Genomic DNA, 15,230 nt, shown 5'->3' with positions numbered 1-15,230 from the left:
TATGAAATAGGTTGCTCATGTTCTGAAAACTAACATCCCAGTGGTGTCAGATGAGGCTGACAAATAGGAAAGGGATAAACTGGCTATTGAAATAGCTCTCTAGAATGAAAGTGATTACTTATCTAAGAGCTTTGTTCTGAAGGGGTTGTCTGATGATATATATGATTACTACAACCCATACAAGTCTGCCAAATTAATTTGGTATGCACTTGAAAAGAAATATGATACCGAGGAAGCTGGCACTAAAAATTACGTTGTTAGCCGCTACCTCAAATATGAAATGACCGGTGATAAATCAATAGAGTCTCAGTCCCACGAGATACAGAAAATTGCTCATGAGATCATTTCTTAGGGTATGTCCCTAGATGAGCAATTCCAAATGGTTTTCCTTCTGAGGCATAAGACCAAAGAAATCTCTTTGGAATCTCTAATCACTCGTCTTCGTATTGAAGAAGAGGTTCATAAGCAAGATCGGAAGAAGATGTGCTGATTGTCTCCAACAATAACACTAAGAAGAAATTCTCAAGTGCGGTTCTGAAGCCTTCTAGCACTAATTTCAAGAATCAGAACCGTGATGGGAATAAGGCTAAGAACATCAGTTACAACAAGAATTGGAACCCTCAAAAGGTCCAATATGCTAAGCCACATACTAAGAATGACTCCAGAAACATGTTCACCTACTTCAAGTGTGGGAAACCAGGTCATATGGCACGCAAAGTGCAAAAATAAACCAATGGATTGTCTTCCACAGGCCGACATAGTTGATGAGCCATTTGTGGCTGTATTATCTGATGTCACTATGTTTAGAGGAACTGATGGGTGGTAGGTAGATACTGGCGCATCCCGCCATGTTTGCTATGACGATGCAATGTTCAAAACATACACAAATTTTGATGACAAGAAGGTGATGTTGGGTGACTCTCATACCACTGTTGTTGTTGGAATTGATGATGTGGAGCTGAAGTTTACATCTGGGAAGACTCTGATTCTCAAAGATGTAATGCATACTCTAGAGATGAGGAAGAATCTAGTTTCTAGTTATCTTCTTAATAAGGTTGGTTTTACCCAGATCATAGGAGTAGACTTGTATACTTTTACTAGGAATGTGGTATTTGTTGGGAAAGGGTACACCATTGATGACATGTTTAAATTAAATGTTGATGTTTCTATTAATAAAAATTCAGATTTTGTTTACATGTTGTGTGATTTTAGTATTTGGCATTCTAGACTTTGTCATATTAATAAACGTTCAATTTCGAATTTGAGTAGCTTAGGTTTAATTCCAAAGTTATCTAAAATTGATTTTCAAATTTGTGAATCATGGCGAAAATAAAAAAAACCTCATAAATCAGTAATGCTAGAATACGAGCCTTTAGATTTAATACACTTAGATATATGTGAATTAGATGGAACGTTAACTAGAAATGGTAAATGTTATTTTATCACTTTTACTGATGACTGTTCTGATTTTACTTATGTATATCTTATGAAAAATAAAAGTGAAGCACTTGACATGTTTAAGTTATATGTAACTGAAATTGAAAATCAACTCAACAAGAAAATAAAGAAACTCAGAAGCGATAGAGACATTGAGTATGACTCTAACATGTTTAATGATTTTTATAAATTAAATGACATTATACATGAAAAACTACACCATATTCACCTGAAATGAATTGTAAAGCTGAAAGAGAGAATAGAACTTTAACTGAATTAATTGTAGATATTATGTTAAGTTCTGGTGCATAACCCTCTTGGTGGGATGAAATTTTATTAACTGTATGTTATGTGCTAAATAGAGTCCTCAAGGCTAAAATAAAATTTTCCCTATATGAAATTATTAAGAATTGACAGCCAAACTTGTCTTATTTGAGAACTTAGGATTGTTTGACCTATGTCTGGATACCAGACCCCAAAAGAGTTAAACTAGCACGTAGAGCCTATGATTGTGTATTCATTGGGTATGTTATAAACAACAAAGCGTACATGTTTTATGACCTTAACATGAAAACGATCATTGAGTCTAACGATGCAAACTTCAATGAAATGAAATTCCTTTTTAAATTGAAGAATAGTGGGGCACAACAACTAGTAACATATATGTGATTATCAATAATGATAATAACAATGGATTAGAAATATAACCTAGAAGAAGTAAGAGAACAAGGACTACTAGAGAGTATGGACTTGATTATATGGTCTATACACTGGAAGAGGATCCATAAACTCTCCAAGAAGCTTTGACTTCTATGGATGCTGATTTTTGGCAATAGACCATAAATGATGAAATGGATTCTCTAGAGTCTAACAAGACCTGACATTTAGCTGACTTGCCTCATGGTTGCAAACCTATTGGTTGTAAGTTGATATTGAAAAAGAAGTTGAAACCTTATGGAACATTGGATATATACAAGGCTTGCCTTGTAGCTAAGGGTTTCAGACAAAGAGAGAATGTAGATTTCTTCGACATTTTTTCACCTGTTACTACAATAACATCTATTAGAGTACTAACTTCGCTCGTTGCGATACATAATTTATTAGTACATCAAATAGATGTTAATACTACTTTCTTAAATGGTAATTTGGAAGAAAAAATATATATGGAACAACCTGAAGGTTTTGTAATACATGGGCAAGAAAATAAGGTTTGCAAGTTAGATAAGTCGTTGTATGGTCTTAAGCAAGCACCTAAATAGTGGCATGAAAAGTTTAACGACTTAGTGATCTCAAATGAGTTTAAGGTGAATGAAAGTGGCAAACACATTTATTACAAATCAGAAAATGACATTTGCACTATCATATGTCTCTATGTAGACGACCTACTCATATTTGGATCTAACATTCATGTTGTGGATCTAATATTATGTAACAACTTTGATATGAAAGACCTTGGAGAAGCAAGTGTAATCCTTGATATAAAAATTAATAGGTCAAAAGAATGAATTTCTTTAGATCAATCTCACTATGTGGAAAATATCTTAAAGAAATATAAAAACTTTGACTGTAAACTTACTAGCACACCATATGATCCAAGTGTAAAACCTTTTAAGAACATTGGTGAAGGTGTAAGACAAGCTGAATATGCTAGCATCATTGGCAGCCTTCGATATGCCACTGATTGCACTAGACCCGACATTGCCTATGTTGTGGGATTATTATGCAGGTTTACCAGTAGACCTATTATGGAGCATTGGCATGCTATAGAAAGGGTAATGAGATACTTTAAGAAAACAATGAACCTTGGATTACATTACCAAAGGTTTCCAACTGTCCTAGAAGGATTTATTGATGCTGATTGGAACACTCTTTCAGATGATTCTAAAGCAACCAGTGGCTATATATTTAACATAGTTGGTGGGGTTGTTTCTTGGAAGTCAAATAAATAGACTATTTTGGCTCAATCCACTATGGAAGCTGAGATGATAGCACTAGCAACAGCTAGTGAAGAAACAAGTTGGCTAAGAAGCTTGCTTGCAGATATTCCCCTATGGGAAAAACTGATTATAGTTGTGTTGATCCATTGTGATAGTATTGTGGCTATTGCAAAAATTGAGAACCGCTTTTATAACGGTAAGAAACGACAAATTCATTGTAACCACAACACTATTAGAGAGTTACTCTCTACAGGAGCTGTTAGAGTGGATCATGTGCGCACTGAGAATAACTTAGTAGATCCTTTGATGAAAGGACTAGCTAAAGAGAAAGTCCATAATACTTCTCATAGTATAGGACTATTTCCCATAGAACGAGGATCACTCATGATGGTAACCCGACCTAACTGACTATAGATCCCAAGAAATATGTTCAATGAGTAATAACAAGTTGTGAAGTGATATGAGAATGAACATGCTATAAAATTATGAGAAGCATGATTCTTGTAGCATATGTAAGGATGAGTTAAAACTCTTAATGATATCTATACTCCAATTGGAGTGGAGTACCTAGGCTACAAGAATACTCTTGATAGACTCACCTATGTGAATGTGGAAGTGAGGGCCGCTTCCTATGAAATTTTGGGGCATAAATTTCTAGAGCGTTTACTATACTGGGATAGACGTGCATGACCTTTAACGCACGAGGTTTACAGAATACACATTCGAAAAGGTTGTGTGTGGTTTGATGTTGGAGATAGAGTTCAAGACTATGAGTCGCTCTAGTAAAATCTGGATCTTATTCACTATGCAAAGGTTCAAGTCGCATGACACATTTGTTTATGCACAATCTTATTGAGACCACAAAAATTCTCGGAAATCATTTTTTACTTTCAAGTGGGGGATTATTGGAATTTGTTGAAAGAATGATGTTTTGAAGTGAAATGAAAAAAGTCACTAGTCTCACTTTGCTTGGAGGAGGGGAGTTGAAAGACTTTATAAGCCTTTAGGCTTTGTTTGGGAGTTATGGGGGGAATGAGAGATCAAAGAGTTAGGAAGGGAGAGGAAGGGAAGGGAAAATGAAGGAAATCTTCCTCATTGTTTGAGAGTATAAAATTTAGAAAATGAGGGTAAACTAATGATAATATAACAATATTTTCTTATTTTCATTAAAAATGTAATTAACAATGAGAAATGGACAATTTTGTATTATTATATAATACTACTAAAAATATTTAGTTATTTTGACATTTTATCTCCAAAAAATCCCAAATTGGGGGAACTTTAAGAATAGACACATGAAGGGTTTTGGAGGGTTTGAGAAATCCTTCAAAACATTTCTCTCTCCTTCATCCAACTCTCAAACAAGGGGAAGACTTTTCAAAGTCATCCATTCCCTTCCCATCCAAAACCTTACTCCCAAACAAGGCATAAGTTGCGGCCCAATATTCTTTTTCATAAAACATTTATTAATTTATTAATTTTTTATTAATTAATTTAATTTTTTGAGGTCTTTTGGGCTTGGACCATGTGTTGACCAATTCAGCACACATGCAATAAGGAAAGAGCCGTTGGAGGAGATCTCGGCTATTATGATAGAGTCGTTGGTAATAGAGTCATTGGTAATAGATTTGTTGGCGAAAGAGTCGTTAGAGAGCCGTTGGAGGCCTCGGGCTATAAATAGATGTCTTATTCCCTCATTATAATTTGCACAAAGTTGAAGGTGTTTACCTCTCATCTTCTCTTTCTCCCCCCTATATTCCACCAACGCATTTCCGGCAGCCTTCTCCCTCTTTCTTTCCGTGGCACTTGAGAATTAGCACATGCAGCCAAAGTGGAAATTTTGAGAACTAACACTAGTAGTTAGTATTGTGGAAAAAGAATTGGCACGAGTAGCCATATTATGGGAATTCAAGAATTGACTCTGGTAGCCATATTGTGGGTGTATTCAAGAGCGATTCTTACAGTGCAGTAAGAAATCGTATAATAGAGAACTGAGTTGTTTTATCCTGGGGACGGCGTGGTTGATATTCTGCTTGCACAATTATAGCAGTACCACAAAACGTCTTAAATAGAGCGACTTGGTCGTGACTCAGCCATTAAAGATTATTTCGTGTCATTCAAAATTGGTGTGAGCTATGGCAACAATTGAAAACAATAGACTTTTTTTTGTGACACTGGTTCAATAACCATTTTGGTAAGACCTAACTCACAACTTCACCTTGTCTCTTTCCCCAAACATAATTACAACCCTTAAACTTTATTTGTTAGTGAAATTCTTATTACATAAGATAATGTGAAATTATTAATAGAGTAAATAGAAGGGGGAAAAATTGACATATGACTCATAATAATAGCAATGCAAGATTGGATTGCATGTTAGCTAGTACAGACGGTAGAGGGAAAACAACATGATAATACAAATTGACTGAAAAGAAAAAGAATAAGTAATTTTAAGAATTAAAAGGGGACAATACACTAATATTTATATATATAAATTAATAGTATATAAACAATAATGATTTGATAGTCGGGATTAAAATAAAATTTAAGGTCTAATTTAAGAATAGGTTTATGCAAGTCTAATTTCACTAACAATTAAAATTTAAAATATAATTAAGAAGAAAAAATATATCAAACAACTACTTATAAAACACAAATTTTAAGGGATTTTTAAGAACTTTTCCAAGGTCTATAATTATACTTTGTACTATCTATTTTTCTTCAATTTCTTGGAATAATACATGTATGGCATTTCATGTTAATACAATCCATGAATGAAATGAATATAAAAAATTACACCTATACTGCCATACAATTTCTCTATCAAATGAAAATAATAATATTATCATCAAGTTTATGAAATCCACGTGTGTGGCCTAGAAACATGACAAACGCGAATAAGCCCTGCGTCTAGGCATCGTCATGCATGCACCTATCTTTGCCGGTTCTTTATTCCGAGATTCTTAACGGGTCAATTAAAACAATACTGGTTTCAAAATAAATGTCTAACAAATACACGAAATGTAATTAATTTTAGAGAGAAAATATATATATTTGTATGAGTTTTTTATATTTTGACTACAATCATATATTATTTATATTTAATTATTATTAATTTTTAATAAATAATATAAATAAATATGGATAATTAGGTAATTGTATATAAATATATACACTAACTATATATGTATTACACTCTTAATTTTATTAAAATTCAACAAAAAATCTTGTTACCCTTTAAGCTTCAATTTATTTTTACTCATTATTCTTCCCATAAAAATATAATTAAAAATAAATATTTAATATTTTATTTAAATTATAAGTGGATATATATTTTAAACAATTGTTTATTGTTTGAGTAGAAAGTATTTTGAAAGGGAAGGGCAATATTAAACTAAAGGGTACAAGTTGAAATTCAAACCGTCACATAGGACCCATATAGTCAAAGCCTATGAGGATAACACAAAAAATTATAAATATTGATTCTCATGTCTCTATCCATGTTCCACATAGTTTGTAAAACTAAACTTCAAACTAAAACAAAGAGAGATTCATAATGGAGAGAGATGGTTCAGTTTCTAATGTAAATGCTGATGTTCGGTATAGAGGAATTAGAAGGAGGCCATGGGGTAAGTTTGCTGCTGAAATTCGTGACCCAACAAGAAAAGGGACAAGATTATGGCTTGGTACCTTTGACACTGCTGAAGATGCTGCACGAGCTTATGATGCTGCTGCTTTTCATTTTCGTGGTCATAAAGCAATTCTCAACTTCCCAAATGAGTATCAATCTTCTAATCCACAATCTTCATTACCCCTTCCTCTCTCTTCTTCTTCTTCTAATAACTCCTCTAGTAACTATTCTGTTGCTAATGCTGATAATGTTTCTGGAGAAATGTTGCAAAGTTATGATACTTTAGAGTTGGAATACTTGGATAATAGGTTGCTGGAGGAACTACTTCAGGCACAAGAAGATGAAAGGCAAGTGTACAAATGAATGATTATCAAGATTGGAGATCGATTTGCTTGAAGTCTGTGGTTTATTTCTTTCATTGATTAATTTTGACTGTTTTTGTATCATTGTGTTCTTATCAATGTTCTTTGAGACAAGATTCGACTTTTTCAATAATAATGTTCGGAATTGGGTGAGTTCAATAAGAAATTGATTTGAGTATCTTTTATTTTTTACTTTTTGTAAGCTTTTGGTCGATTATCTGTTTTAGAAAAGTGGCAACCTTTTGACATTGGATATGGTAGGAAGAAGATTAAGTAATAGAGATAGAGAGGGAAGTTTTTTTTTTCAAGGGCAAAATCTTATCATAAATAAAAGGAGACAAATGTCATTATATTTTATATTTTTTTTATCTATTCAGAGTATGACTTATATTTTGTTACTGCATCATCCATATTTGAATTTGATGGTTTCAACAATAAATTAATGAGTTATTTATGAGAATTTTTTGGGGTGTGAAATAAAAAAATTCTAAAGGAGAGTAAAGAATATGACCGTTGGGAATATGACCATTGAGGATATGGTCGTTGGATCGTGTAACCAATGGGAATTATCTCCCATCTGTGTTGTCGGATGAAGATGGTCGTTGAAGACCTCATGATATAAAAGAGATCTCCTCTCTTCATATTTCCATGCACTAATTGAGCAATATTTTCTCGATTTTCTTTTGTTTCCCTCGTACTTTCAACATAAGCATTTCTGGAAAACTTCTCACATTTCTTTAAGTGACACTAAGAATTGACATGGATAAACAAATTGTACGAATTTCGAGAACTGACACTAGTAATTAGATATGGGAAAATAGAATTGACATGGGCAGCCATATTGTGGGTCTTTCGAGAAGTAGTCATAGCGTGGTGAGTGTATTCAAGATTAGTTCTTACAGTGCAATAAGAATTGGAAAACAAAGAATTTGACTGTTTTATCTTGGGGACGACGTGGTTGATAGTGTATATTTTGGGCAATGCCACTAAACGTCTTAAGAGAGCAACCTGATTGTAATTCAACCAATAAGTATTATTTCGTGTTATTTAAAATTATTGCAAGCTACGGTAACAACAATTCATCATAGAATGTAGATGATTTATTGAATGTGTATAAATATAGATGATTTACTGAATATGTATAAATATTTATATTAATAGTATATAGTTAATACACACCTGAAGTATACTCCAACACATTACTGACTCTTCAAAAAATAAATGATATATCAAATTATGATTGTGTATAAATTTTTATACTGACATTATATAGATATTACACTCTATATTATACTTTTAGATGGTTTATATATATTTAAATGGGCTCTCTTAAGTTATCAATTCAATCTTAAATCGTTATCTATACTACTTAATAAAGTCAAAACCCAATATAACCATCTAACATGGTAGAATTTATAATTTCCTATTTTGCCTTTAATATCTTCTAATTTCTACCAAAAAACCATATATAACCCAACGAGTATATTTAAAAATGTAAACTATAAAAACATAAGGATGAGTAATTTTTACTTCCCTAATTTACCCTAAATTACCAAAGTATTTTAACTTCTCAAAAACTGCATGTAACTTCCTTATTAAAAAATATTTAATTAATTAATACAACTTACATAATTAAAAATCACATGTAACCTTCCACATAATTTTCTTATTCTCCTTCCACCATTTTTACTTTTTCCACTCACAAAAACAAAGCAACTGTAATTTATCCTCTATAATTATAAATTTCAACCTCTTCGGTGTTATGAACTCTTCCTTCTTCATTGAACCCACATTTTCCAATATAAATCAATGGCGTACAACACTTTAAGAGTTGAAAGTGTTTCATCCATCCTCCAACCAAAGATTAAGTGACACACTGTAATATATTTTTGGATTAGTAATTTAGTATTGTGTTAGAACTGAGGCTTGCATGTTTTTGTTTGTAGTTCATTTTGTATTTTTGTCATTACTTTCGATCATTATATCTTTACTTTTATGTCTATGCAGATTTTTAACCAAACTCTAAGCTTTGGTTTTTTTAATGATTTTAAAGATTAAAGCTTTAACATTTGTGGGTGGTATATTAATGAATTCATGTTTAAGTGACATATAATTTGTAAAATTGATTAATTGTTGTGAGTATGATAGCATTCAGTCTTCTATGGTATGTGCTCTAATTATGGTTTACCTTTCAATTTATTTCATTTTGGTTGTGATTTAGTATAATTTTAAACATGACTCGAATTATTACTATTAAATACAAATTTATATTTAATTTAAATATTTACTATATTACACTAGAGACTTTGTAATGAAGAATGATAACCTCTATTTTTAGTATATTTAATCATCAATCTTAGTCCTACATAACATGCTAAGGATAGAGCAAAATAGATATTAAGAACGCAAAATACATGTTGACATACAGTTACAAAATAGGAATGTGGGTTGACAAGCACAACAATGATTGTCAATACGTTAGTAAGTAATAGAGTGGATTTTTTTATAATTATTTTCTTCATCCGGTTGGTTTTTATGAACAATAAATGTATTTCACAAACTATTTATGACATCTACCAATTAAACCGACATCAATAAGTTAAAATAAAAGCGTACATAACATGATGAATACAATACACTTGATAGACGCAACAATTTGACCTCATTAAGGGAATTATTTGGTAGTTTCAATAAATGTTTAAAAATTAACTCAAGCTCCAAAGGTTACATGTAGGGTCGGTCATGATTTCTTATAGTCTTGTTGTGTGAAAAAATTGGGTTCCAAATTTATTAAAAAAAAATCTAATTTTGTAGTATGTGTTGTGAAAGTTAAAAAATTGTGGATTCAAAACAAATTGTAAGGTCAAAATAAAAATAATTACCGATTACATATGAAAGAATTTAATTATGTATTGTTTTTGAAATAAATTTTGAATAAATAGGTTCTAATGAAATCATGCGAGTGTAAGATACACTATCTTTTCTGGGTGTTGGGCCATGATCTTCGGCCAAATACATATTATGAGACTTATTGGAGTCTTTAGCATATTTTTTTGTCAAAATGTAAAAAAAAATCATTTTTCATGCCCAATATAAGAAAGATTGGTTTTTGAACTAGATTTCTCGATTTACGAGTGACTATAGATCGAGAAAGGTATGAGGACCTCATCCACCCTTATCAAACAGTATCCGCAATTTTCACATGATTAAATATACTCGGAAGTTTTTTAAATCAAATGATTAGTTAATAAAAATATATTTTTTATTTTTATGTCTGACAAAAGTTTTTCCTCCTCTTACATATCCCTAAGTCAAATATGAAAATCAAGATTGTATAGCTTTGAGGTAAAAAAATATTTAGTGGGTTATATTGATTTTAGTTAAAAAAATGATTTGAGAAATAATATGAGGCTGTAAATTGAATACTAGAGTTAAGAAAGAAGATACAATATTAGCCTATAATGCCTTCCCCATATTGAGAGAAAGAAGAGGCAATATGATTATTACTAGCCGTTATTCTTAACTTAGAAAGAAAAGGTCAATGTTGTTCCTCCATTAAAGTGCGAAATATTATATACAAAAGCATGTTTTATAAAGTGATCAGCAATTATCATACTGGCTCTTCTTTCTCTCAATATGGGAAAGTCGATGTTGGTCAATATTATATCTTCTTTCTTAACTCTAGTATTCAATTTACGACCTCCTATAATTTCCCAAATAATTTGTTAATTAAAATCAGTCCAACCCATGAAATATGTTTTTACCTTATAATTACCTAGTTTTGATTTCTCTATTGCAATTAGAGATATACATGAGCAAATTACAATTAGTGATACATAAGATTAGTACTGGAGGAGATTGTGACATGTGGCTTTTAAAAAAATTTACGACACAATTTTTAAATTATATATATATAAAAATATATATCATGAAACCATTATGAAACTCACATTTCCATACTTGACCCTCTAGTACTATAGAGAATCACAGCCTATAGGAAAAATAAGGAGATGGGTGTGAACACTCATTTTTTATCCAGACTATAAAAAGCCCAAAATGTTTAAAATGAAAATAATAAAATGATTTTACTTAATCTCAATGAGTAAAAATAATTAAAACCATGTTATGGAGTTATTTCAAAATTAATTAAATCAAAGAAATTAAAATAAAACACTTGGGACATCTTTCTAGAAACTTCATTTTACGAAAAAAGTAAAAAAAGAAAATATAGCAAATACTAATATTAAATTTATGTTGATAAGGTTCCTAAATCTAATTGATTGGGTTAACCGGAAATATAACAAATGATAATACTAAACTTATGTTGATAAGGTTCCTAAATTAAAGTGATTGAGTTAACCAAAAAGTAAAAAATAATAAAAGTAAGAAAAAAGAATTAAATTAAAATGGACCCTGAAAAAGCATATAATCATTTTTCTAAGAAAGAGGGGATAAAAATAATCTTTTATTATTATTTTGTTTTTTCGAATAAAATAAATAAAAGATAATTTAAAAAAATGTCATTAATTTTTATAATTAAATTCGAATTTATAAAATAAATAAAATAGGTGACATATTATAAATATCCCTTTTAAATTTCAAATAAATAATAAAATAATTTATTATTTTACTTTTTCGAAAATATAAATTTAAAATAATTTAGACATATTCAAAGATATTTTTATTTATTTATTTTGAATTAATTTGAATACATAAAAAATACATAAACCAATTTAAAATGTTTTTTATTAAATAAAAAGATATAAAATAATAAAACACCTAGTCAAATCTGACTTGGTGAGTGCCTATTAACAGGGGATTATGGATTAGTGGATATTAATTTGTTAGGGTTAGATTAGGTTATAAAATTTATTATAAATAGGGGTTAGTGGTAATAGGTTAGTCTTCTTCTTCTTGTTCCAAAAATACTAAAAAAACTCTGCAAAAGAAGCCTAGCTAGTGTGAGAGAGAGAAAAACTTTTTTATTCTGAGCGATCCAGTGCAGCCGCGGCCACAATAGCGTCGTGCAGTCGCCCGGCTTCGCCATCACCACCGTTAGATCTGCATGCTTTTTTTCCATCGCGTTGACCAGAAGACTCACCCAATCACAAGGCGAAAAGCCACACCTGATCATCACCTGGGGAGAACACAAGATCTGCTGTAGACGAGCGCACCGCGAGTCTCCGTGCAACCTCCAGAGCCGCCATTCAACACGTGCCACGTGTCCAGGCGTGGTAATCCCCCAGTCTCCTCCAATCCGTGTCTAACTCGTGTCACCTACTTTCAAAGCCGCTACACCTGATCCAAGCCCTCACAGTGTTAAAAACTCATGCCCTTGTACAATCAGGGCGAAAACGCACCACAGTTGCACCGTAAGCACCGCACCTGATCATCACCCGTGGAGAACACGGGATCTGCTACGGACGAGCGTACCGCGAGTCTCCGTGCACCTTCCAGTGCTGCCATTCAATCTGTGTCTGACACATGTCACCCACTTTCCAAGCCACTACACCTGATCCAAGCCCTCACAGTGTTAAAAACTCATTCCCTTGCACAATCAGGTGTGCTATTTGGCTTCATTCATCATCTAATTACTTTAAATGAAATTATTTTTTAATGATCCAAAACATTAAGATGTAAAAATAATTTTTGAACCAACAATTTAGTAATTATATTATATAAAAATTCAATAATAACAATATACATTAAATGTCAAAATTTTAAGGATAATAGGTAAACACTACATATAATAGAATCTCACCATTTTTAGTGAATAATTAGTAATCTATTTTTTGTTTTTTATGTTTATTTTTGTAGCAGTTGTTTCTTTTTTGTTTTTGTAATTATCCAACAATTATTAATAAATAGTAAGGATCTCCTAAAAATAATTTATTTAATGATTAAAGTGTAAGACAAATTATATTCATCTTCAAAAGGTTGTGGTACATCGCTTCTTTTCAATTGATTAAATCTCAAAATCAATTAAATTCCATTTTCTTAATTAAATAAATAAAACAATTAACCAAAATAAAAACTTTTTTTACCAATAAATAAATATGCAAAATCAACATTTTGACTAAAAATACATTTCCCTTAATTAAAATATACCCAACCAACAAACATTTTCTACCTAAAGAACTATGTAAGCATTGATTTCCTTTATAGGGATACGTAAGACCAGGGTCAATCTTGTCAGACAAAATAATAAAAATAATTAATTTTTTCTTCTCCATAATTGATTAATTAATCAGACAATTTAATAAAAATAAAAATAATAATAATGTCATATATTTTAACGAAGTGTACCGCTTAGTGCGAGCGGGTAGGGTGTTAATACATTCCCTACCTTGTAATCCACCCCCGAACTAGGATATCAAAGATCCAAAAGCTCAAGGTAATTGGGCTTAAAATATTTTTGTACATTTTTAACTATAAAATGTAGTGGCGACTCTAAATAAGTCGTGAAGCCAAAAATCGGGGCGGGACAACTGGAGACTCCATTGTGGACTTTTTTGAGAGAGTTAGGCCCATAACCAATAAAATGTGTGACTGTTTATGTACCGTTATTATCATTATTTTTTATTTGGTTGATTAATTAATTTCCAATAATATGAAAATTGTATGCTTAATCAGTAGTTGTATGTACAAATATGAATTACATGCTTAATTATTACTTGTATCTATTAACATGAGTTACATGCTTAATTTTAATTATATGTATAAATATGAAAATGACATGTTTTTTTTTCTCGGCAATTGTTAGTATGTTAGTATTTTGTTGTAGGTGAGACTCCACCCTCAACCTGCTACACCCTACCTTCTAACCACCTTATAACTCTCATTTTTTGTTGATGGTGGTCTCCTATTTCTAACATCGTAATATTTGGGTTTCTCTATATGAGAGAGATACAATATGGGCACCTTTATAGGGAGTCTAGAACTTGCCAAGTGCATCCATTGTATGTTAGAACCTTGCCCCAGGATGTTGTACTCGTAGTAAATTTTTGTGATATGTGTAATATTTGTATTGTAACACATTGCTCAAAATTTTGTCGTATAAAATAAAAATCATTAAAATATTGCACACTTGAGGGGAAGTCTTGTTCCCCCACCAAGGAGATTGTCACAAAGATAAATATGGCATTCCACTTTTGCCCTAAATTAGCTCGAATGACAGAAAATTATTTTAAAAATATATGTATTTACTCATTAATTGTAATGATGACTAATTTATCTTAAAATGGGGCTCATGGCCCCGGAAAATAAATTCATATACATTCATTCATTCATGCATTATCACATTTTGTGTATAAATATTTAGTTTCTATGTATTTTTAATTTAATTGGTGTATTTTACATCAAAGGAGAGACCGTTTCAAAAAGAATTTAAAAAAAAAACGATGACCACAAATAATTCTAACAGCATATTGGCACCCGAAAGTCAACAAAACTGGATTTGTCAATAATTAATGCAAGTTTCTCGGGTGAACAAATTTCCAAAATTCCTGAGGAAGTTAAAAAGCAATTTAGAGATAATTATGGAGAATTGTTAGACTTCGTGTTAGTTCAAGTTCGTCCCCAAGACCTAGAGGTGATACAAGTTATAATTCAGTTCTGGAATCCCAAGCTTCGGGTATTCGAGTTTCCTAACCTTGATGTCGCTCTAATAATAGAAAAGTATGAGGCTCTTTTAGATTTTCTGATGGATGGTAGATTGAAGCTATACTAGTTCACAGGGGGGCAAGTTGCTAACGAAGGCAGTATAGAGACTCTTATCGGTGTGCGCCCAAAAGCTTCAGATTTTACCAAGCAAGGAGGAGCAAGTTGGTTGAAATGGCACTTTCTTAAGAATCATATCTCCAA

At 31.6% G+C, this 15,230-nt stretch overlaps 1 protein-coding gene across 1 annotated transcript; it reads left to right on the top strand.

Annotated features, from left to right (window-relative positions):
- The first annotated feature begins 6,844 nt into the window (after window positions 1-6,844).
- Window positions 6,845-7,493, top strand: LOC109340566 (ethylene-responsive transcription factor ERF098-like). Its single transcript, XM_019578287.1, has one exon. The coding sequence runs from the start codon at window positions 6,931-6,933 to the stop codon at window positions 7,366-7,368; it is 438 nt and encodes a 145-aa protein (XP_019433832.1). The 5' UTR covers window positions 6,845-6,930; the 3' UTR covers window positions 7,369-7,493.
- Window positions 7,494-15,230: the final 7,737 nt, after the last annotated feature.

This window comes from Lupinus angustifolius, unplaced genomic scaffold, assembly GCF_001865875.1.
Source record: "Lupinus angustifolius cultivar Tanjil unplaced genomic scaffold, LupAngTanjil_v1.0 Scaffold_200_13, whole genome shotgun sequence".
NCBI lineage: Eukaryota > Viridiplantae > Streptophyta > Magnoliopsida > Fabales > Fabaceae > Lupinus > Lupinus angustifolius.
This window is presented reverse-complemented; position numbering and strand designations above follow the sequence as displayed.